Below are 23,793 nucleotides of genomic sequence, written 5' to 3'. Positions count from 1 at the left end.
ACACACACACACACACACACACACACACACACACACACACACACACACGTGAAATCAGCCACTTCCTCGGAACTACAGCTCTAGGAATGGAGACTTTTCATTGTCTCTGTTGCTTGTTTGAGCCCTTAAAATGAAGCCAAGCATTGCCCAGGCGGTCTCAAGCCATCACAAAAGAGCTAAAAAGTAAGGTGGGTCATTTCATCATCCCCTTTTAGAGGTAAGGAATCTGAAATTTTGGATGGATAGTTTTTCAAGGACACTTGACTAGATGCTGGTAGAAACCCTTTTGAATCATTTCCCGTCGCTCATTGCTCTCCCCTGTGGAATCAGAGTGTGTCGAATCTGAACAACACCAACACCCCGACAAAACTAAGGAAAGGAGTATGCGGCAGCCTCGTTCGCCCACCTCCCCCACTGTTCCCCTTGCTTTGACTGACACGCGGCCTGTCCACCCATCTCCCTGGGCTGGCATCGGCAGCTCAGGGCCAGGACTGGATAGAGCTTCCAGCATGAGCGTTGCTGCGCTAGCTGGGAGCCTGAGCTAACTGTATTAATGCAGTGCCTGGGTTCTACTCCACGTTACACAGATCCCCTGTTGCTCATGTGTGGCCAACAGAGACTGAGGTTCCTGATGTTTCCCAAACAGCGACTCTCTCCCATTCGCTTTTCCAGGCTCTGCCTAGCCAAGCACCATGTCTCCCACCGTTTGCTGCTTATGCACCTCCAGGGGGTACTGAGAGTTGTCACCGAAAGAGACATCAGTCCGTAAGTGGACACACCCTGTCTGGAATCACAGAGGGGTCTTCCTAGGACCCCGGGAACCCTGCATTTGGCTGTGGCTGTGGCAGGTCCTGAGGACTCTGGTCCAGCCAGGCGTGCTGAAGTTGGTCTGCCCCTCGTGCTGCTCAGAACACTGACTCTGAGGACACAAGTGCTTCTCCAAACAGAGAGGGAGACAGTGCTGAGAAGAAATCAGGCCATTTGGGTTGAGCTGACTAGGTGCTTGCCTTGCAAGCACGAGGACCTGGGTTTGATTCCGGTTCCTATATAAAAGGTATGAGACACTTAGATCCATTGAACAGAGAGCTGAATGGAACCGGTGGGTTCCAGGCCAATGAGATCCCGTCGAAATAAAGACTCGGGCAACATCTAAAGAATGACGCACATAGATGTCCTCTAGCCTCCACATGTACACACACAGACACACGGTACCTGCACACACAGGAACACATGCACACACAAAGGGGAAGAGACAGGACTTCAGCTACCACTTAGATGGTGTGGCTTTCACCATGGGCTTCCACATCCTCCCTCATGGGTTTTCCTGGTCGTTCTCACCCTGCCTGCTCCACAGAGGAACAGGAGGAAGAAGCAACTTTACTTGACCTAAGAGGTGCAGCATGCACAACTCTAAACAGCTACCGGGAGTAAAATCTGCCAGTCCATAGGCCATCGGACCTCACAGTGCCTCAGCCAGCTGTGAGGAAAACGTGAACACCCTGGCTCTCCAAGATACTTTTCTCTGGGAAACCTTGGATGAGAGAAACTTATGCAATGATCCCTGAGTTGTGTTAGGGATGTATCACTTGGGACTGGTCTCCCAACTCTGCATTTTGATTGGTTGTGGTTTTCTGTAGTAGTCCTTATTGCAAAAAGTTTCCTTGATGAAGGGTGAGGACTACACCTGCCTGTGGTCTAAGGACAAACACAGAGAATGTAGTTAAGGAACGGGCTGCTTTTGCAAACTGGTGGCTGTAGCTTCTCCTCCAAGATCCATGCCCCCGCTAGCCCTGGGCGGTTGGTTAGGTTGCCAGCCAGGTGTGGTTTCGCTCTTGCTGAGCTCTGAAGTCAAATGAGGGATCTGTTTGTTACCACCAGATGGTTTAATTTCTTTCCAGCATGGTCTCCTTGGTCTGTGTTTAAAGATGCACCTCTGGTCTCAGATTCAGTGTTTGGAGCAGTATAAAGCGCAAACCAACTCCAGCACTCCTAGCTGAACAGTTGTCCAGGCTCTATCACACCCGCAGCCAAAGGCATGATTTCCGGGGCCCCAGGAAGGCACCTCCTGTGATTCCAGACAGATATGTTTAACTTACGGAGTGATGTTGAATTTACTCCAGTTCCTTCTTGCTGGCCACTGAAGAGTGGCAACTTCCGGTACTACCCATTTCCACACACGGCACAGGCCACTACACCCAAGCACGCAGATTCTCATGTGAGGCGAGCACCTCACTGAGCCATCTTTCTAGGTCCTCCTTATCCGCCCCCTCTGACACAGTGCTGTTCTATGCACACTGCCACGCTGGCACTCAGCCACTGCTATGGGCAAAGTCACCAAACTGGGATGGAGCAGTTAGAAAAGCTCTTCCACCTTGGGAAGAGACTCAGGAGGTGGTAAAGAAAGTCACTGTTGCCTGAGTTCCTTTGTGTCATAAGATTTGCAAGGCAACAGGTAGAACTAACTTCCCTGTATGCCCATCATCTTTGCCCGGATCTGTCATGGTGAACATTTTAGAGAGAATCACAGAGCGGGATGGGAAGTCTCCTCATGCGCATCTCCCCTGACCACAGCCCCTGGCTATCGTACTGAGTGCTTCCTCCCTGGCCCTTGTTTCATGCTGTCAGTCCTTCCATGGTTAGGCCACAGCAAGTTACCCAGGCAAAGTTCCAATCCCTTCCTCAAATACCTGCTCATAGGTCCTATCTGGGTATCTCCAGGTCAACCACAGTATCCATGTCCAAAGCCCCACGTCAAGCTCTCGGCCCGCGACTTTGATTCATTTTCTGGGCATCTGCCTCCCTTCCGACCCGACTTTGAAACAGCAGTTACCATTTTCTTCTCTCAGATTCATTCAAGTGCTGGTAGTTTCTTTTCTTCCCTTCCTCTCCATCCAAGTATCGTGTCAGACTGTCTCTTTCTCTGACCTCTGCTGCTGTCCCTCTATAGCAAACCCACCTCCAGGGCCTCTGGATGGGCACGTTGCCAGTATGATGAACCTGCCTGGTCAACCCATCTGTTAATCTTGTCAGGCTTGGCCTCCCTCTGTCTCTATAGTTGCTTTCATCAAGACTGCTCTCTTACACTAACCTCATTCATTCTGTACACACACACACACACACACACACACACACACACACAGAGAGAGAGAGAGAGAGAGAGAGAGAGAGAGAGAGAGAGGGACAGAGAGTGAGTGAGTGTGTGTGTGTGTGTGTGTGTGTAACGGTGTTCCAGAAGACGTATTACTCCAGGCCTTTCTCTTGCTTCATCTACTGTGTGAGGGGAATTCATAGAAGCTTTGCCTTACATCTGATTCTGGCCCAAGGGGCTCCATTGCCCACATTCCCTCTGTTCCTGTGAAGGACCATAGCAAGGAATCCCAGTCCACAGTGGCACATCTCTGCCCACAGTCAGTTTGCTTTGGGCAAATTCATTGGTCCACATTTTGTCTCTCCTGACCAGAACCTTGATAGAGATTCCAATGGTTGGAAGTGAAAGATGCGTAGATCCTAAGTGTGGGAACCATTCCCTAAAAGCTCCACTCTGAGGCTGACGTAACAGCTCAGCAGGTAAAAGTGCTTGTCACATAGGCCTGACTACCTGAATTTAATCCCAGAAACCTATGGTGGAAGGAAGGAGAAAACCAACTCCAGCAAGTGGCCCTCAGGTTTCTACAGATACTCTGGAATGTACATTCCTGTCCCCACATCAATACATTCACACACACACAGACACACACACACACACATACATGAAATAAAAAACTCAAGTCTATTATAACTGGACTCTGAGAGCACAGAGAATGTCAGTGAACTCTAGCTAACAGAGAAATCCTGCTTACAGCCACAGGATGATCTCACCAGCTCATTGGCCTTTGATTTCCTTCTGGTAAGAGCGAAGCTACTAGGAAGTGCCCAGCAGCAGGAACCCTGATGGTGAGCTCAGGGCTTGTTGAGGTCCACATCACAGATTCCTCTGAGGGTTGTTTCTGAAACCTGAAGTTCATATGTGCCCATATTTATGTGCCACAAAACTGTAAACACACGGGTTTTAAGTAGTGTCAGAGCACAAGTTTGTTTGTTTAACCTCAATGTATTCTATAAAATACCCTCTCAGACTTCTGCTCAGTCACGTAAGAGCACAGCCCAGCCAAAAATCCCAGCTAAGAAGTAAAGACGAAAGTGTTCAGTAAAACAGACTCACAAACACAAACAATCCCAAGGAGTACACAATATAAATGCTTTATTGCTAGCACAGAGGTTTCTTTTGAAGTAAATTAAAAGTCATAAATCTTCATTTTCACATTCTATGCTGTGGTTTGAAGGGAGCTAGCTGGTTAATGGTGTGTTCACATCGGTGTATGTAGAAAGATCAGGGCGCCCGCTGGAAGGACTCAAAGCACATGTCAGGGCTCTGTCTGCTGAGAGCATTGTCGTCATTTGTCATGAACAGTAAGGAGAGCTTGCTTGAAAACATTGTGGACAGGCAGGTTATAAATAGAAAACTGAAAACTGATTTGGTTAGAAAGCAGGAAACCGTTAAATAGAGAGGGCGACAGATAATATGTCCATATTCTACACCTAGGTTATATTTGGCATTTTTAAATAAATGTTGTTCACCCAGGTTAGAGGCTGGCTTCGATTTGGCAGCTGGGGAGAGAAGATGAGGAAGCCAGTGCTGTCTCCATCCCAAATGGGGTTCACTGGAAGGCAGAGAGAAGGGTAGGGTTGGAAGGAAGGAGAGCTGTTGCTTCCCCCCTTCCCCCCTGCAGGCTGAAGCTCATTTGTTATGAGGCAAGAATGGCGAATGGATGAGCGGGCCACAGGGCATGACAGAGGAGGCCGGGCGGGACATGGCAGTCTTGGCATACTGGCGCTCTGCAAACAGAGAAAAGGGGATCATCAGGCTGGAGCGCAGCTTTCAAATGCATTGGCAGCAGACTGCAGGCAGGTGATCCAGGCACAGTGGGCCAGAAGAGCCAGCGCGCTGGAGTAGCAGGTGTTGGTGCAATGGGGACAAGGATGCAGGAGAGGCCGCGGTTCGGACACCAGCAATAACTCACTCCACAAGGCCTGCCAGCCAGCCTTGGGGACAGTCATTTTGCAAGGCCTCTGGCATCGCCAACTTCCTGAGCCTACCTGGTATATTTTAGTTGGTCCTAAGATGAACTTTGGAAAATAGCTCAGTCCTCAATGGAAGCAAGGGCTGTGGTCCTCACTTTATTCCAGAATAATCAAGAGTTTCACACACACACACACACACACACACACACACACACACACCCCAAACTGGAGCAAGCTCAGAAGCTGTGAACTACCAAGATGACCTCGGACCTCCTCATCTGCATCTTCTTTTTGCTGTGTTATTTATGGAAGTAAGAAAAGGACTATCCTTCACCCCTACCACTTAGAACATCTGCAGTGTACCAGCTCCTGGCATTTTCAGTCTGCCCTGGCTCTAACTAAAACCATTTCATGTTTTGCTTTGAAGAAATGGATAACATGAAATGGTAATTTGGCTGCAAAACCTTGGAAAATTGTTCCCGGCCCAAACATCTGCCCTAAATGAGCTCAGCTGAGGTCTCCTTGGAAGAGGGAGGAGTGAGGAGCGAGCAGGAACTGGAAGGAGGAAAATGAAGACAGGGCCAAGGCAACCTTTCCTCTAGGAAAGCTCTTTCGGACAAGTGCCCCCCCTACCTCTGCCATCTCTCTGATATTTGGTATCATTAAGGTGACTTCTTCCAGAGTGTCTATAAACCCTGACTTGCTGGCCTGTGTCAAAGGTACAGTGACCTGCCTGCTACGTCATCAAGTAAATATTTAGAGAAGGGCTGGCCTCAGCTCTGTGCTCTTCAGAGCTGGGCTCTACAGAGAACACAGGGAGCCAGCAGTGCCTTCACCTTCTGCCTGGGCCTCTTAGGAGTTCTTCTGGGGGATCTTCACCGTCACGGTCTTCACCTCTGAGTACTCTCGCAAGCCAAACTCACCCCTGAAACACACAATGAATAGATTCAGACACCAGCCGCACAGAGGACCAAGCCTGAGTTGTGATGGCACCCTCTGTAAGGTGGGCCTGTCAGCTCTGCCCACAAACTCCTTGTGCAAAGCCCTCCTCAGGACAGAGAGCTGCCCGCTCACAGGCAAACACAGACTGCTAAAGGTTTACTTGTTTTCAGAGCACAGGATAGAAAGGAAGTGATTCCTTGGTACCCTGAGAGCCAGACCTGGGCTTAGCCAAGGTGAGATGGCTCACATCTGAGCACCGTGGCAGTGAGAAGCCAATCTGCCAATGCCTGGGCCATGTTTCCACCTTCTGGGAACACTGGTCCTTCAGGACTGAGTGTGCCACTCTGTAGGGCCTGCTCCAGCTTCTGCAGACTTCTGATGTCCCCGTGCTGACAGCCTGCCTAGAGGGCTGCTCTCTACCTATGAGAAGGACCTCTTAGATTAGAATCCTTATCAGTACATAAAATTTTAGTTTCTCATTCCTTACACTTCCTAAATGGGGATGGGCAGGATAACCAAAGGCCCACCATGTGAAAACAAAAAACACCTTCATCACCTTCAATATAGTCCTGACAAAAAGCTGTTGGGAAAATGTAAGAAATAATTAAGATGACCATTAGGGATCCCTCTCCCTAAGAGTCTCCACAGTTACCTCCCTTCCGGAATTGTGGCTGGTAACAGGTCAAGGGTTGTCAGGAAGCACTTACGGAGACATCGCTGCTGGGCTCAGGGAAGCAAAGCCGAGTAACTGGTTGTAGCCCAAGTAGGTTGCAGGTGAGTGCAACTCAGAGGAAAGGTCTGCCACAACGTCACTTCAGCTATGGCACTCTGTCCCCCATGGAGCTGAGCTCAGTCAGCTGGCTCTCTGACTTCCCTGGAGCTGTGGGCTGGCCACACCACTCTTCCCATTCAGGACACAGAGGGAGAGGAAGTGGGGGAGAGAGTGGATGAAGGCTTTTGCTTTACAACCCTCTCCTCAAGTTCTACCCTGTTGCCACATTGTCTCTGTCAAGAGACAGACTACCCAGAATTGCTTCTGCATGTGAAAGACTAGTGAGAAAACCGTCTTCTGCATCCGTCAGCCACAAAAGACCCCATTCCTACAGCTGAGTTCTACAAGCAGGACCTGAGGTAATGGTCCATCCTGCTACTTTTGAGATCCCATGGTCCTACGCACAGCTCCAACAGCATTGCCAGTAGCTCCTCTGGGGACCACACCCAAGTTGACAAGGTACCCTTGGGATACAACAGGCAACCAAGCAAACTCTGTAAGCATGCCATCACCGTCTGGGCCACTCGGAGAAGAGTGCACGGGCCTCATTACACACAGCCCTACTAACTCCATCCAGGCCCTGGGTGTATTACCAGCTTACTCTGGCTTTCTCTGGCCTTTTTCCTGCCCTGGGGTCATTCTGAAAGTGTCTCCTCATCAGGACATCGCGTGCTTCCTGGTGGCAGTGAGGTCACTCACTGCCTTCTGTTTCCTTACACATGCACTTGGGCAGGCCCTGAAGCATACTTTCTTCCTACTCTGGTCCCCAAGTTGTGAGAAGTATGAGGGGGATCTATGGAATCAGAACAGGTCACCATGGCTGCATTCGAGTGTGCCCTACCCTGTTTGTGTGTGTGAGGCTCTTGGGTGGCCTTACTGGCTGGAGGGTTCTTGCCTAGTCCGAGGCAGGGATGGCTACACGGGCTTCTTGGAGGCAAAGGAGGTAACTCAAACCCACAGTCAAAAGGACCGCCATGTCCCCAGGGTATCAAGGAGTGTCAGTGAGAGGCCTCAGAGTAGTGTAATAGGGACATCATGGAGCAAAAACAGAATTCTGGAGTCAGTTGATAGGGAAAAATGGCTCTTCCGCTAGCTAGCTGAAGGGTTCCTTTGGGCTACCCTTTTCCCCAAGAACAGTCACCTCCCCTGTGGCAGTTCTTGGGCCCCAGCATACACAGTTATCACCCAAGGACTACACTGTGGGGCTTTGACCTGTCCCACACCAAAGTTTCTGCTTCTGTGGGTCCGGGGAGGGTCAGAAGACTGGACACGGGACTCTGAAATCTTTGAAGTAGATTTTTCTGCAATTTCACATCATTTAGGGTCTTTCTCTCAAATCTGCTCACTAACTGTAGTTAGTCTGCGAGTCTAGAGTCTAGATGCACAGTTAACAAGGGAGAACCTCACTGCTCAAGAGCCAGGCCTTCCTTAAGGCACTTCCACCTGTGTGCCCACCATCATCACTGCACACGGTCTCGGGGCAAAGGTCCCAAGAGGTTCCCGTGTCTGCTTCTCAGTAGATGAGGTTAGTCGCCGAGATGAACAAAGGGGGCGCCCAAAGATAAGAAAAAATGTTAGATTTCAGTGGCACCCAGCAAATCGTCTTAGGAAGCCTTAGATTTCTGTCTAGAGTGTATTTCCCCATTCTTCTATTGAGCTCCCTGCAGCAATTTTCTGAATGAGGTCCGCACTCCACCGTACCAGCATCATTCCCGAAGCCTATTAAAACATGAAGCTCCTGGGCCCTAGATCCACTCAACCAGTCTCTGAGAGCGGGACCCCAGACAGGTATACTTAATAATCCCAACCCTTCAGACCACAGACGACTTCTGATCACGCATGCTATGTATGTGGGTGTGTGTTTGTACATGTGTGTGTATGTGTGTGTGCGTATATGATGTATTTGTGAGTGTGTGTACATGCATGTATTTGTGAGTGTGAGTGTGTGTGTGTGTGTGTGTGCGTGCATGACTTGAGAAGCTTGGTTGCAGAGCATGCCATCATACTTTCAGTCCTAATCCTAGCTGTCTCAGACGTTACCGTCCACAGCTGTCTTTCCATACCTTCAGGTCAGAGTGATTTTGTAGCTAGTGTTTTCCCACCTTTCATCTCGGGAGACTGAAATGATGCAGGAGCAGAGGACAGAAAACAAGATAAGAAAACCAGCTTTGGGGCAGGCAGCCCCTCTGGCCTGTAGCCTGGGGAAAGGGGGGGCACATGAGGTAACCTGTAGAAAGCATCCACCCTGCAGTCTGGAGAGACACTGAGGCAAGGCGGTCAGCCTGGGAGTTTGTCTCCCTTCTGCCCCACCTGGGCATGGGCATGGAGACTCTGGGATGTGAGGCAAACAATCCTTCCTGGAGGGAAGGCTAAGTGGATTTTCTGGAGACTATCAACTAGATGGAAGGCAGAGCAGGTTCTTTGGGTTAAAGCATTTCCTATTACTCTAGGTCATTAAGAAATAGAAAACATGTTTTGGGAGTAAGTGGAGACCAAGAACCAGGTCATTTACATCACAGCTTCTTAAACTGTGGCCCACAGGGGCTTGTGTAAGGAGTAGGGTCACGAAAAGGTTGGCAATGGTACAGGGTTTCTGAATACTCAGTGGCCAAAATTAATTCAAAATCAAATACATAATGTAAGGGAGGTGTTTCAGGCTGTACTAGTCCATGTTGCCTCTTACGGCTTCATGTGTGCCTGTGTGGTTCTGAACACATGAGACACACACCTTGCATGCCATCATGCTATCTTCCAACCTCAACACATCAGCTCAGGTTCCAGACCACTGTTTTCGCTATGAGGCAGGGGCATCTGCTATGAATTCCATGTTTATTGGAATACAAGGTTGCTTATAGAAACGTGATTTTTTATTATAGAAAAGAAAAGCTTTTAGTATTTTCCTCTCTCCTTCCTTGGCCTGTAAGTAGCAAATGAGCACATCTTTGGATTGCATTATTAGAATGTTTGATTTAAATGCTATCGTGCAACAAAATGCTATTGTAGTTCGATAAACATTTGTTAAGTGACTTTGGGTTGGGATAGGATTGCCAACAATTTCTGGCCCTAAGCATGCTTCTGCTACTTGGCAGTCCATGTTTGTGTGAAGCTGTGTTCTCAGCTCTGACAAGATGCCCTCTGTCCTACAGCATCAAGTATCCAGCAAATTTAGTCCTTTATATAAAAATAAGCAAGCACTCCCATCTCTTTAATAACCAAAGTGTGTAAAGTTTGATAAATTTTTGACAAAAAGTAAAACTATATACATTAATAATTACTTTTTAAGAAATTTCTTTATGATTATCAGGAAATGTTTGAGTTGTGTGCCTATATTTTGCATACTTATATACTTAGGGTTTCATAAAAATTTCTCAGGCAAAAAGGAGTCACAAATAGAAAAGGGTTGAGAAAGCTTGACTTGGGAAAGATGGATCAGTCTCATCAAAGCGCACCATCCCTCATTTCTCTGCAACTGCCGGGGGAGGTCACATCAGCCACTCTCTCTCTGTAGGGAGAAAGTCTCTCTGTAGGGAGAGAGTCATGTTTTCTTGGCCATTGTTATGTATGGTTTGACAGGGCCAAAGTGTCCCCCCAAACAGCCTTCTAGCAAAGGGACAGTTCTGGGAAGAGAGCAGAGCCACATAACATCAGAAGTCTGAATCCTGGCAGGGCCTGTTTCTGATGAGGAACAGGGTAGCCTGGGGCTGGGCTCCACTAGCCGGAGGACATTTATAACAAGTTTATTTTATGCTGGTGATTCACCGTGTTAATGATCTGTAGCAAAACACTGAATGAGAACAGTGCTCCCAGCACCAGTGACTGTCCCAACACTTGAGAGAGATTGGTGAGGACAGCCACAGAGGCAGGAAATGAGAGAGCAAGCAGCATGCAGCCCCAAGAGTGGGAGCAGAGAGTTAAGGCCATAGGGGCAAGAAGCGGTGTGGTGTGCAAGAAGGCGTTGGACAGCTGATGGAGGACAAGCTCCCGTGAGGACAGGATTCCAGGTGTGTTACAGTCCTGGCTGGAAGACAAGTGTGGACAGAGGGCAGGGCCACGGGAGCAGGGGAGCAGAAGAGCCGTGCCACTGCTCGGAGGGAGAAAAACTGCTGCACCTCAGAACTACCATGTTCCTCAAGGGAAAGAAGAGCCACGCTTCCGGCTCCCGGCTCCCTCCTTGATCACCGCTGGCAGCTTTGCCCTCCAAAGGCTTTCCAGACTCTACATGTTTATCTACTTAATCCTAACTTATCCACAAAGCAACACTCCCAAGCAGGTACTATAATTATTTTCATCTTGTAGAGAAGGACACAAAGGCTTGGGGGAGACTGAAATTTTTCTCCTAAGTTACAGAGGTAGGAAGCAGAAGTGCCAAGCTTTGCATCTAAGCAACAAGACTTTCCAAACTGCTCTTAGCCTTGAAGCTGCTCTGCCCAAATAGTGCAATGCTGAGAGATGAGGCCGGCAGAGGCCCTCTTCATGTTATTGGGGTCCCTGCACATCCCACAGACAGCATCCTCACCTCTCCCACAGTACTTGTGCTCACGCTGCCCTCTGCTACCTTGCTTTGCCCTCCAAGCTCAAAAGAATATCCTTCATCTGCTCATCTGCCAAGTGCTCCCTCCTTAAAAGGCCAATTCAAAGCCCTGCTCAAGACCATGGTGAAACTGCCAGACTTTCACTGATCTCCCTCATTTCTGAGCTTCTTTCACTTCAGGTTCTTTCCCGGGCCCCTCTGAGCCCTGCAATGTTGTATGTTTCATTTATCCAACAACATTCTAAGTGCCTTGATGTGCTGCAGTCCCTGCACAGACCGAGCCCAGTGATTTGCTGTCCATGTTCACTACTAGTTAGTAGGTTGTGGAGCAAACAATTGCTGTTTAAAAAAGTCATTAGTAATATCAGGAGGAAGGGGCCTGGGTAATGTTTCTTCCTGTGAGCCACAGGATTCAGAAAACAGATTCACTCCTTCCAAACTGAAACTGTTGAACTTTCTAAGTGGGGATGTCAGATCAGGAAGCCTCTGGCCACAACTCATTCCAAAAATGGCACTCTCCCCCCAAATCAATTTGTACTGAAGTCTGCACTGAGTCTCCTGTTCAGATTACTTATGCTGTGGCCCTGTTCTTACAGGTCACCAGCATCTCAGGACAACTGTGTTAGTTTTGAAGACTTTCCAGAAGAGCCCTGTGCTTGGCCCTAAGCGTCCATGGCTGACTGTCATGTTAACTATCTGAAGCCACTGAGGCTTAGGCTTGAGTGTCAGAGTGGGCTTGTACTCTCTGTGGGGCTGAGGTAAGTCATGACCACTCGACCCTGAGCTCCTCAGCTGGGTTATCTGCACATTAAAGGGAATACATCTTTGTCACTGCAAAAATCAAATGGGATGATGGGAAGAAAGAAGGTAGCACAAAGCCAGATAAATGGCAGGAACTTAGCTGGAGGCAGCTGCTGAGGTCCAGCTGCTGTGTCACCCCCAACTGTGTATGTGGGAACTTGTTGCACAATATGATAGTCTTAACAAGCGGGGCCAGGCCTCATGATTAAGTCATGAGGGCTCCGCCCTGACAAATGGGATCTGAGCCCTTCTAGGGTAGGCTCCAGCACACTTCCTTCCCTCTGAACTTCATGAGGACATGGTAAGTGCCATTTGTGAGAAATGAGCCCTTCCCAGACACCGAATCTACCAGCACCTTGTCCTTGGACATAGTTCCCAGAACCATGAGCAGAAAGTTCCTAATGTTTACACTGCCAGAAGAAGGTTGTGTTGTAGTGACCCAAGCGAGTGAATAACACCCGCTACTATTAATGCAAAACTCTTCCGTTCATCTTCCCCACCAGGCTTTGCCAAGACATCTATATGTCAGGCATTATATGCCTTCAAAACTCTGATATCCCCTCAGTTGCCAAGCAATTTCCCTGAAAGGCCTTCAGATGTGTTCAATTTATGTCTTCATCCAGTCCCCTCCCCAGACCTGTGTGCTAGTCCCACAGTCCCAACTCTAGAGGCTCTAGAGGGGCTGAGCAGGTGGTACAAACAAACAGCCTGGAATGGCAACCAGCAGTTAGCCCCTTGACGCTACAGGACTGCAGCAAGCTGCAGAGCTCAGAGCGCTGGTGATTTTGTTCTTGAGGGTGAATGTAAACAAGCCACCCAGGCTTTCTATAATGCATCATGCTTTACTGCCTCAGCTCAAGGTTCCCCAAGCTATGAAGGCAGAGGGAAACGTTCCTGGGGCGGGTTCTGGGCCCTGGCCTGGCAGCTGCTGAGTGCCAGGCCTGAAAAGCTGCAATAGTGTCTTCTCTGCAGGGTCTTTTCTGCCCTCAGCAGACAACAGAGGCTTTTCCTCTGTCCTTACAAGATGAAGTCGAATAATGGACCCATGTTCTCTGTCCAATGTATGAGGGAGCCGCGTGTAACCTTAGTACCACGTGACACTCAGCTTATATGAGTTTATGCTCAGTAAAATGTCACATTAAGCTGGGCATGGTAGCTCACACCTGGAATCTCAGCACTCAGGAAGCAGAGGCAGGAGGATTGCTGTAAGTTTGAGGTGAGCTCACAGGACAATGTTCCAGGCATTTCCAGGCTTCAGGGTGAGGCCCTATCCCAAGCAACAGCAGAAACAAAGCTTGCGAATGGAGATATGAAGGTGGAGTAAAGTCAGCACCCCTTTGTACCGACACATCCCATCTATGTAGACATCAGGATCTCGGACACTTACATTTCTCTCCCATTTCCAGACATCTTGAACCCCCCAAAGGGGCTCTGAGCATTTAAGGCATTGTAACAATTGATCCTGAAAGAAGAAAAGAACATTGTCACTATGAATCCCACCTCACAAAAATAATTCAACTGATGTCTTTCTTTGAGAAATTTTTTCCAAAGTGAAAAATTCATAATGACTTTCATTTTCTGGTCTAGTTAAAGACAGTTTTCTCAGGTTGAGGTCTGGCTGTCTTCTGTCTTCCCCACCCTTTCAGAGGACCCTTATCTGATAACACCCTGCCACAGTTTTAATGTTGTTGAACCCTCAAGGGTTCACGTGTTGATAGCTTGGTCCGCAGGGTAGCGATGCTGGAGATGAGGAGAAATTGTTAAAGGTGGAGTCTGGGGGGTGCTCCTTAGTCACTGGGGGAGCTACCATAGAAGCAAGGGTTTAAGGCAGTTTCTGCAAGAGCAAGCTGCTCCCAGAGCAAGCCTCACCTCTCACTCTTGCTCTCTGTTTTCTGTCTGGCCATGTGACCTCTTCCTCCACCACCATCTGCCATGAGGTCACATGGCCAAGAAAGGCCCTGCCAGAGTCTGACCATGCTCCCTGGGCTAATTGCCTCCCCTGTGAGCTAAATAAAACTCTTTGAAATAAAGCTAGTATTTAGTGATAGTAATAAACTGTGAACTAACACAGGCCTCTTCACCGCACCAGGGGACGTCTTACCAAACTGTCCCAGCTTGCATTGCAGATGACACCATGAGAGCTTTGTTGATGTCATTAGTGAAGACAGCTGCTACAAGTCCAAAGTCTGAGTTATTGGCTCTTTCTATAACTTCATCCATAGTCTTAAACCTCAAAATTTCCTGAACAGGACCAAAGATCTACAACAAAACATTGTATGCAGAGATGAAAACTATTAAAACTGAATTACTGTCCAAATGCTTTGGAAATCTCGGGAAAGATGTGGCTATTTTAAGAATGCCATGATACCTCCTCCTTGGCAATCCGCATGTCATCAGTGACGTTGGAGAACACGGTGGGCTCAATGAAGAAGCCCTTCCTTCCCAGTCCTTTGCCTCCACACTCCAGCTTGGCACCCTCAGCCACTCCACTCTGGATGAGCTCCAGGATCTTGTTGTATTGTTTCTTATCAATCTACAGGAGACATCACTTGATGACTCTCGGAAGGTCTTCCAAGAAACCCCAAAACACGCACATTCTCATGAACCCCTTCTGTGTGACTTTCTTCCCCCAATGTCCTTGTATGCAGTCAAATCCTATGAGGGTGATGCTACCAAATACATTTTGAAGAATGAAAAAAGTGGAATTTTTGTACGATTGCACCTTACAGAGAAGGAATCCAAACGACTCTGACGACTGCCCAACCGGAGATACCAAGGTGAGATTTTTAAAACTTATCAAAATGATAGAAGCCTGGCCCAATGGATATTCAGCTTCTATAAAGAATACTTGGACTTCTTTATATATTCTTACAAAGAATGCTTACTTTTTTCAGATGAATAATTAAGCAAATCATATACTGACATTAAAAAGACAAAACAAATGGATTACAGCCTCTCAGTTGTGTCCCCTTAAGGTATTATTGGGTTTTTCTCTAAAGGAATTACTTTAGAGTGGTGAATTAAACTTCCTAAGGGTAAGATTCCTGGTTGAAAACAGAAGCCAGCATGGAAGTTGCCGTTCAGTCATTATGGCGAATAACATAAGAAACTGTATTCACCCAGGTTTTCTTAGCTAGAACATCAATTTTCTCACCAGGGGTCCCCAAACTGAGAGGTGATTTCCTTTGCTAGAAAACCCATATTTGTGACCCAGATGAGAGATGGTTCAGACAACTCCCCACAAATTATGACCCTGAGTAGTTTAAAACTGTAGGTTTTGGAAACCTAAAATGATGGTTACAGCCAGCTTGACGTGCTCCAATGTGCAGCCTGGCTGCTTAGGTGGTACATTTGTGAGGTGTCTGCTGTACCATGAGTGTAAGAAAGCCAGCCAACTTTCCATTCCTACACACTTCTTCAGGGTTACTCCCTGGTAACAGGGAGTGGAGTCTGAGGAGAGGTCCATCTTTTCTGACCAGAACATCTGAAAAGTAGCTAGAAAAATGGGGGATGGGGCTACCTTAACAAGATCCACCCTGCCACACCCAGAAATCTCCTTCCTACTAGATCACCCCCAAAGTTTAAAATGCATTTCCTGTAATTCCAATTCCATAGTTCTTTAGAGGTTATCTATAGTGATGTAAAGAGAGGCAACATCCCAGAGGCTGCATTTTCAACTGTAAAGAGAAAGTATAAGAGCAAGGAGGCAGTTGGAAGTGGGAGAGGCTGTTTCACTGGGTCCCATTGGCATGTGTGCCAGCCCTGACTAAACTACATAAGGTGCTGCTTACGGTTTCTTACCTGAGGACCCTGCTCGGTGGTGGGATCAAAGGGGCTCCCCACAATGCGTCTCTTGGCCCTTTCCACACTTCTTTTCACGAATTCCTCATAGATGGACTCCTCCACAAAGATGCGCGACCCTGCGGTGCAGCACTGGCCTTGGTTGAAGAACACTCCCTGGTGGGCCTGCTCCACAGCATAGTCCACTACAAGAGGGGGCACCACACTCTCAGCACAGCTCCACTACAAGAGGGGGCACCCACACTCTCAGCACAGACAGCCTAGAGCCTGTCTAGGGAGCCATCTTCCTGTCCACCTTGAAGGCCTCGTTACAGCGCCCTGCTCATCATAGCCTACGCCAGTGAGTAGCTCGGGATTAAAAACATATCTTAGTGTGTTCAAACCAGACAATACTTGGAAACCTCACCTTACTGAGCCTCTTTCTTATTTCTGCAAACAGAAGGACCAGCCCTCATCACTCATAACAGGAGATTTAAATTTCTCTATACAAAACACCCAGGATGATAACTGATCAAGAAAAGCAATGGAGACTAACAAAAGCCACCAGAGTTGGCTGGTGGCACACATAAGGGTAAGAGCTTAGCAAACCTTTCCAGTTTTAAGAAAAACCAGAAATCAGAGTTTTAATATGTCCTTTTAAGCTCAGTGTAATGTTTGGAAGAGTAAACATATATTCCATGCATTTGGCCTGTGGGCTGCTCGCTTAGGACTCCTGATCAACTGGACCTTGTACGTTTAATTGTAATTCGGGTGATTAAACTGCAACAGCAGTGATTCTTTGCAGATACTACATCTCTACAGATGGAATTGCTCAAGAGCAGTGTGATAATTATTTCCCCCTCCTTTCTGATGTCTCCCACTTCAGGCTAATATTGATAAATCTGTGTACTGGTGGCTACATGACTGACTGAATCATTGGTATGATCGTAGAAGCTTGCACCCCAAGGGGAAGATGTGCAAGATCTCTGACTTTTTTGAGATCTGTTTTTTATTGCTTTTAATTACATGTAGGAGTTTTTGTCTGCATGTAGGTACGCGCACATGAGTGCAGATACACTGACACTCGAGTTACAGACAGTGTGAGCCGCCCAGCATAGATGCTAGGAATGGAACTCAGTCCACTAAAGAGCTGCAAGTGCTCTCTTTCTAGGCTCAAGATCTCTAATCTTGGCAAGGAAGCTACAGGTGAACTCAGCAAACCCCAAGCTGGGATGTGGTTCAACCAGTGAGCTTTCCCTCACCTAACTCACCCCATTGTAGAACTGCCTGGAATGTGTGAAGAAGAAAAGTAATGATTGAAGGGGATTTGGGAATTTTGTCCCGGAGTTTCTAAAGATAAGAGCAGACTAGGAGGTCTCTTCCTGGGCGTGTTTCCAAGTTACCAATCTATGCTTCTGGTAAGGTTTGCTCCATTCAAAGTCCTGGGAGCAAGGGAGAGGGGTTAGCATGAATAACCAGAGGAGTTGGCATGGGTTTGGGAAAATGTAGCCAGTGTGCTGGAAGCAGCATTACTGTTCATGAGTGAACTGCCGCTAGAGCCAGTTGAGAAATTCAGATTTCTTGAATCTACGCAGAGACTATTTGAGGAGCTGGAGCCTTAGAATGTTGCTCTTTTCACTGCATACTAATGACCAAACAGTCACCTTCCTACTCCATTCTTCAGCATCAGAGAATTAAAATGTCCCTAAAATGTTCAGTAGTTGGCTAGGTGTTCTTTATAAAATTATTTTTTTCTCCTCAGAGTACTGTGAAGTCCTTGACTCTGGACACTCTATCAGGAGCGGATGTAGAGAAGAGGAAGGTAAAGGTTAGCATTCCGGGACATATGAGAGCTCACTTACAGTCGGCATCTGCAAAAATAATATTAGGGCTTTTCCCTCCAAGTTCCAGAGTCACTCTCTTCAAATTACTTCTTCCAGCTGCTTCTTGAATTAGCTTGCCAACCTGAAAGGAAGGGAAGGCAAAGAGGGTTGATACGTCTTACACTGTGGCAGTCAATGGGCACAGCAGCTCCAGGCAACAATAGGACATGGTGGTTAATTGATCCTAAAGGCAAAATAATCCCAAGGGACAACTTTGTGGTCAACTTGGGAGGACAAAACATAGGCAGTTGAACACCTATGCTGAAGAGGACGGGAACAGGGCTTTCCTTTCATCATGGAAGACACAGGCCAGAAGATTTTGTCAGAGGTAAATGGTAAGCAACACGTGACTAAAGGTTTTTACTGCCACATTGTGGCTTTTTCCTTGGGACTCTAGCTTCTGGGGACAAAAGGCCAACTGAGTTCACCTGAAAGCCACCATATCAAAACAAAAAGCTGCTCATTTATGGCCCAAGTTACCAAGTCTTATACCTTTGTCTCTGCTTTGGGCTAGATTTAAGTGTTCTAGAGAGTTGGGAGGCTGTCTAACTAGTGTGATATTGTAAAGGCTTATTCATCTAGAATTCAAGTGAACAAGAGACAGTTAAAAAAAACATCTGACACTAAATAGATATCAGTCATAATGAAATCAAATGTATCAAATGGAAACGGGGGGGCACAGAGATGCTCTGCTCAAGAAAGAACATGTTACCTCAGCAGCTGAGGGTGCTTCCAGAAGACTGAAGCTGCTAGAGCCCTCAGGGTGTGCCTGAGCAGGATGAACCCTCTCCAGGGATGCCCTGCATCCGCTCACTGAGGGCAGCACGAGTATAAAGGCCCTGCCCAGCACACAACCTCTCTGTAGTGCCATATATGCCCTCCATGCCCAATGTGAGTGGCTAATGCTGCCAGGCCTTGTTGTGACTCATCTTCCTTTTGGCAGCGGTCTGATAGGTGTCCTGTGCGAAACCTACACCTCAGTGATGGCCTCAGAGGATTTGCCTGCAACACCGGTGTTCTACTGGAGAACACAGGTCGCGTCATGGAAAATGCTGAGCTGTCATGTAGCCTATACAGGCTGCTTGTTCCTATGCTGAGAAAATGTTATTCGTATTAAATTCTGCTGAGAAATAAAACTTTCAAAGGTCTAGAAGAGAAACGCTATGTTTATGTCTGGTTAAGTTTTAGCTGCTTTACTGAGACTCTGCAGCAGGATAATGAGTTATCAGGTAGTGAATGAAGAGGTGCAGTGAAGAGAAAAGGCTCCTAGCTGGACTACCTGGAGTTTTTATTGCCTCTACTCAACTGTGGGGTCATGAGAAGTTTGGTCATCTTCCTGAGATTTGGTTCCCTCATCTGTAGATGGGCAGAAGAATAGTATGTGCATTAGAGTTTAGATGTGCCATGGTACAGTGACTTAAAACAGACGGCTCTTAGAACTCAGCCTAGCACACTGTAAGTGCTCATACATCCTAACTCTACATACAGGGTTGAGGAGCAAGGAAGGCCTGTTCTTCCAAGTTCAGTGCAGAGATATCCAGGCGGTAAGAGTAGATGCCACCAGACTTTCCAATGCATGCATCCCAGATCTCTTCAATTATGGTAATTACCCCAGGAAAAGCCATAGTTGCCAATACTGTGCATTAGCTGGGCTGGATGCCTTTGTAATTCTACTTCATATCTTCTTTTTTTTTTTAAGGCCTCATTCTAGGAAACAACCTTTTTGTCACTAGATATGTTGTCCAATAATTATTGTCATGTCGATAGAGACTATATAGTCCATGAACATCAAGAAGTCATATCTTGGAAAGACATAGAATTAGTTTCTTGTTTTGCACAAAAATGTTGTGCAAATGTTCCTACACTCATCAAGGTGTAGGAAATGCTTAAATCAAGACCTGAACATTAATGGACGGACTTTGGTTCACCAGCCAAAGTTCTCCTTTCTGTCCTCCTAGCTTATATCTCTACTACCTCTATGCAAACTACTTAGGAAGACTTGAGCTCTGTAAACGCTATGTTTCCAGACAAACATGTTCTCTCTCTCCTCTGAGAAGAGAACACGCAGACGCAAGGTAGTCTCCGGTCCTTTGAAGGGACAGACAACGGTGTGAGGTAGAAATTATGAGTGAGCCTGAGACACCAGGAAGAGGGAGAAAGCCAACCATGGGCAGTTCAAGAACTAGTCACCCTTCGATCCATGCCAGCACCTATGAGGAGCCCCTGAAGACTTGGCCATCTGCAGCTGCTTGCTCTTGGGAGGAATTTCAATGTGCTTGGCTCTCTCTGCTCTTTGTAATTGATTTGGGCAGGTTGTAAAGCATTAGGAAATAAACAAGTACGTGACTTGTTAAAGAAGACAGTTACTGGAGTTCATAACATGTCATTCGTGATGTGACTCTAAGGCAGACATTCACATGGCCTGACTCATTTACGCTGCCCACAAACCCCTGCAGGACGTATTATCTCATTCTAGAGAACAACAGATTTAAGAGTCAGAAACTAACAAATATTAATTAGCAGGTTCCCTAGCTGGTCCGTAACAGGCTGACTACAAGGCCCAAGCTTAGAGGCCTGCCCGGCCTTCCCTAGTTTGTCCTCTGTTTTGTCTCCTTTTCTACGTCACCAAGAATGCAGTGTGTGTCACAGACCATCAGATCTCATCACTACACTACAGACTTATGGGAAAGGAGAAGCACAGCTACTGAATTTAAGAAAGAAGTTGTATCAGGGAGAAGCCATGGATTTCATACTGAGCAAGACGTTGAGTAAATGCTTAGGGCAGGTAGAGAAAGCCCCAGCCCAGCTGGCACTGCTTGTCTCTGAGCCTTACTCCCTGAATTCATCAGGGATGAATGGACCACCGGGCTGTTCTGTGAGGCATTGAGCTTTGCCACTGGATATGTTGTCCAATGACTGTTTTCATGGCTACAGTAACCGTACAGTCCATGATCATCAGAGAATAACTTTTCCTGTAATAGCTTCTCCTTAGAAACCATGATTATTTATGATAGGTACTGCAGGGCTAATATGAGATGAATAATGCTTTTCCCCTTTGTTTGTGGACAAAGTTCAAGTTGTAGCTCCACCTCCAAGGGAGATGGATTTGGTAGTGATGGGAGAACCACCTCCAGCTAAAGCAGTCTCAGAACAGGACAATCCTAAAATCCACTTTCTCACAGACCACCTTCTTTTAACTGTCTGTCAGGTACAAGGCTGACCTGGTCCCTCACCAACGAGGCACTTGTAGCCAGAAAGACTTGCATGTAAGCCTGTAAGGTGTCCAACAAGTGTGGCTGGCTCTGAGGTGCGCTTGGCAAACCCTAGGTCTTATTCAATACTAGATCCGCACAGGTTAAACCACAGGGGTACTTTTCCATTAACACAGTTCTTCACTACCGACTGTCAGGACACTCTGACGCTTCCCTATGGAACAGGGCAAGGATGCAACAGTCTTCATTAATCAGGGTCAAGCGTCCTAGGCTGACCCACGGTATTCTTCATTTCAAGATCAAACTCTCTTTGACAAATATACTGCCGGCTCATAAATCTTCCCTAGACTGGAGAGTGGAGAGAGGGTAAGTGACCCCAAACAGGAAGTGTTACTTATGACCACTACCACAAAGTGAAGACAGAATCAGTGCAACCCCAAAGCAGGGGGAAGTGATGTGCTTAAAATCAGAGACCAGGTAGAACCTGTGCTAACCTGTCTGCAAGCCATGCAAGCCAAGCCAAGGGATTGCATACACAGGTCCTTGGAAAGGTGGCAGATCAAAACCTATGGGATTCGGAAGTCTAAGAACAAGTGATTGAAAATGTAAGACAAATCCCTGGGGTCGACCACTCCTTCTTTATGTGGGAGGGTTTGGGTGTAGCTCCCCAGGAGTACATTCTATACCCTTTCCTACATATCCAGAAGATGGGAAGTGCATGGTGAAGAAGGGAGGCTTAAGGGTCAAGATAACGGGGAAACTGTATAAAAGCCATGCCCATTTTAATGAAACAGGCAATGTGTAGATGAAAAGAGAAAAATCATGGTTTGGGAAGCTAAGTCTTGCATATGGCATAAATAGAGATCATAAGACCCTAGTTTTCAGCCCAGCATCTTTTGCAATGTGAGATGGTCTCACAGCATACTCTTACCACTCCCCTCCCCTCCCCTGATGATGTGCCTGGCTAAGTATAACTGCATGTAGTCCTATGGAGCAGTCTGGTTCCTAGGATCAGAAGTCCTAGCCTTGCCAAGCATGGTGGGCCACATCCTCAAAGCCAGCACCCAGGAAGCAGAGATCTGTGTGGTCTCTTGAGTTTGAGGCCAGTCCGGTCTATCGCTAGTTTACACCTAGTTCTAGACCAGCTAGAGTGACAAGGTGGGACTGCCAAGAAAGAAAGAAAGAAAAAGAAAGGAAGGAAGGAAGGAAGGAAGGAAGGAAGGAAGGAAGGAAGGAAGGAAGGAAGGAAAAGGAAAGGAAAGGAAAGGAAAAAGAAAACTCTGGGTACTATCACATGGCCTTTGCTTCAGTTTGAAACTGCCCCTTCACTTCCCTGGTTTCAGCTTCTTCAACTGCAGAATGAAAGCTCAGCCCAAGCACCAAATTCATTCCTTAGCACTCTGGTTAACTGGAGTTAAAAGGACAGATGGGACTCCTGGGGCCTGTACTCACTCGGAGACTGTGTTTTTCTTGCCTTAAGGAGCAGAATTAGCTTTCCCAAGAGCACCACAGCTGCTCAGAACAGTAGAAAAGCGGTCTGTTTTGAGTTTCCCCAGCCAGCGCTCCTTATGAAAGGGTAAGTGATAGTGTGCCTATCGCATTGTTTCCCAAGGCTGCACTCCCTGCAGAGACTCTAGCTCTATCTGTGTACCCCAAAGCAGGCGCGGGTAGTGAGTGGGCGTTCCCACACACGGTGTGAAACTGGGCTAATTCTCAGCAGGAATGTTGGCACAGACCAACTCTGCCTCCCATCCTTGTTTGAAGAGACTTCAAGATTGATATGAGGAGTGTCCCCGTTCGAGCCGCAGCACTCCATAACCCTGTTCAGAGCAACGCTACAGTGAGGGCAAGGTAATTTGGTTTTCAACAAAGAAAATAATTTGTTATCCAGAACAACAACAACAACAACAAAAAAGGAACACAAAAGGCTTTTCAAGGCCATTTTATACAAGGTATTTGCTCTCTACAGTTTCTAAAATTGGGTAAAATTTTTCACGAACTGATGACCTCATTTAAGGTGGGTTTCTTCTCAGAGGTAAGATGCCTTTTTAGAAACAGATAGAAGAGGTGTACGAAAGATCTCAGTCCACTTTCTGAAGGTGCCAGCTTTCTCTAGTATATGTTCATTTCTTAAACTAAACCCCAAACACCACTGACTTGGCTTCTCCCCTCTAAATTTTCAGGGTACTTTCTGGTTCCAGCTGAAGTGGAAACAAACAGGAATAGCAAAGTTACATGAGGTGGACACATTTTTTTGTCTAATATACTAAGAAACAAACTATATTAATCTGTTCAATTTTTTACCAGAAAGAAACAGAACCAAGACAGTTTCCCAGTGGTAACAGCAATTTTAAAACAGTATCTATGAAAGGCAGATTACAGAAATCAATGCAAGCACGAATATGCCTCTGGCCTTTGTTCCCACGATCCTCACCATGACCCATCTACCATTGGAGCCCCACAAAAACCACATGCCCTTCCTGGAACAGCCTCTAGGTCTCTGAACAAACTGCTTCGTCTGCCTGGCAAGGCTTTCCTCCCTTGGCTTACTTGATAAACTCCAAGCAGACCTCCCTCTGGGCACCTCCTCTGAGTAGCTACTTTTCTCTCCCACCCTTCCCACAGAGGAGCTTACTTCCTTCTTCTCCAGCCCACTGTGCCTTGCCCATAACTCTCACCATGTACTTGTGTGCATGTGTGTGTGTGTGTGCGTGTAATTTGAGTCACATTTGCTGAGACAGCCTAGCTACTCATGAAGCCTCTGGAAGTGAGGGCCCTGGAGGTGAGGAACTGTGGGAAGGCCATCCCTGG

The 23,793-nt window shown here is 47.2% G+C and overlaps 1 protein-coding gene across 1 annotated transcript in view; it reads right to left on the bottom strand.

Moving 5' to 3' along the window:
• Positions 1-4,223: 4,223 nt before the first annotated feature.
• Positions 4,224-23,793, bottom strand: part of Aldh1a2 (aldehyde dehydrogenase 1 family member A2) — an 84,866-nt gene continuing 65,296 nt past the window's right edge. Inside the window, exons 8-14 of the mRNA XM_055596902.1 lie at positions 17,750-17,852; positions 15,909-16,093; positions 14,476-14,640; positions 14,209-14,366; positions 13,495-13,569; positions 5,898-5,986; positions 4,224-4,875 (exon numbers count right to left, since the gene is read on the bottom strand). Of these exons, the coding sequence (XP_055452877.1) occupies positions 5,914-5,986; positions 13,495-13,569; positions 14,209-14,366; positions 14,476-14,640; positions 15,909-16,093; positions 17,750-17,852 (759 nt within the window). The 3' untranslated portion in view covers positions 4,224-4,875; positions 5,898-5,913. The remainder of the gene's footprint in view (positions 4,876-5,897; positions 5,987-13,494; positions 13,570-14,208; positions 14,367-14,475; positions 14,641-15,908; positions 16,094-17,749; positions 17,853-23,793) is intronic.

The sequence above is a fragment of the Psammomys obesus genome, unplaced genomic scaffold (assembly GCF_907164565.1).
Source record: "Psammomys obesus unplaced genomic scaffold, mPsaObe1.curated_primary_1811, whole genome shotgun sequence".
NCBI classification, from domain to species: Eukaryota; Metazoa; Chordata; class Mammalia; order Rodentia; family Muridae; genus Psammomys; species Psammomys obesus.
The sequence above is the reverse complement of the archived record's forward strand: the minus strand, read 5'-3'. Positions and strand labels throughout refer to the sequence as shown.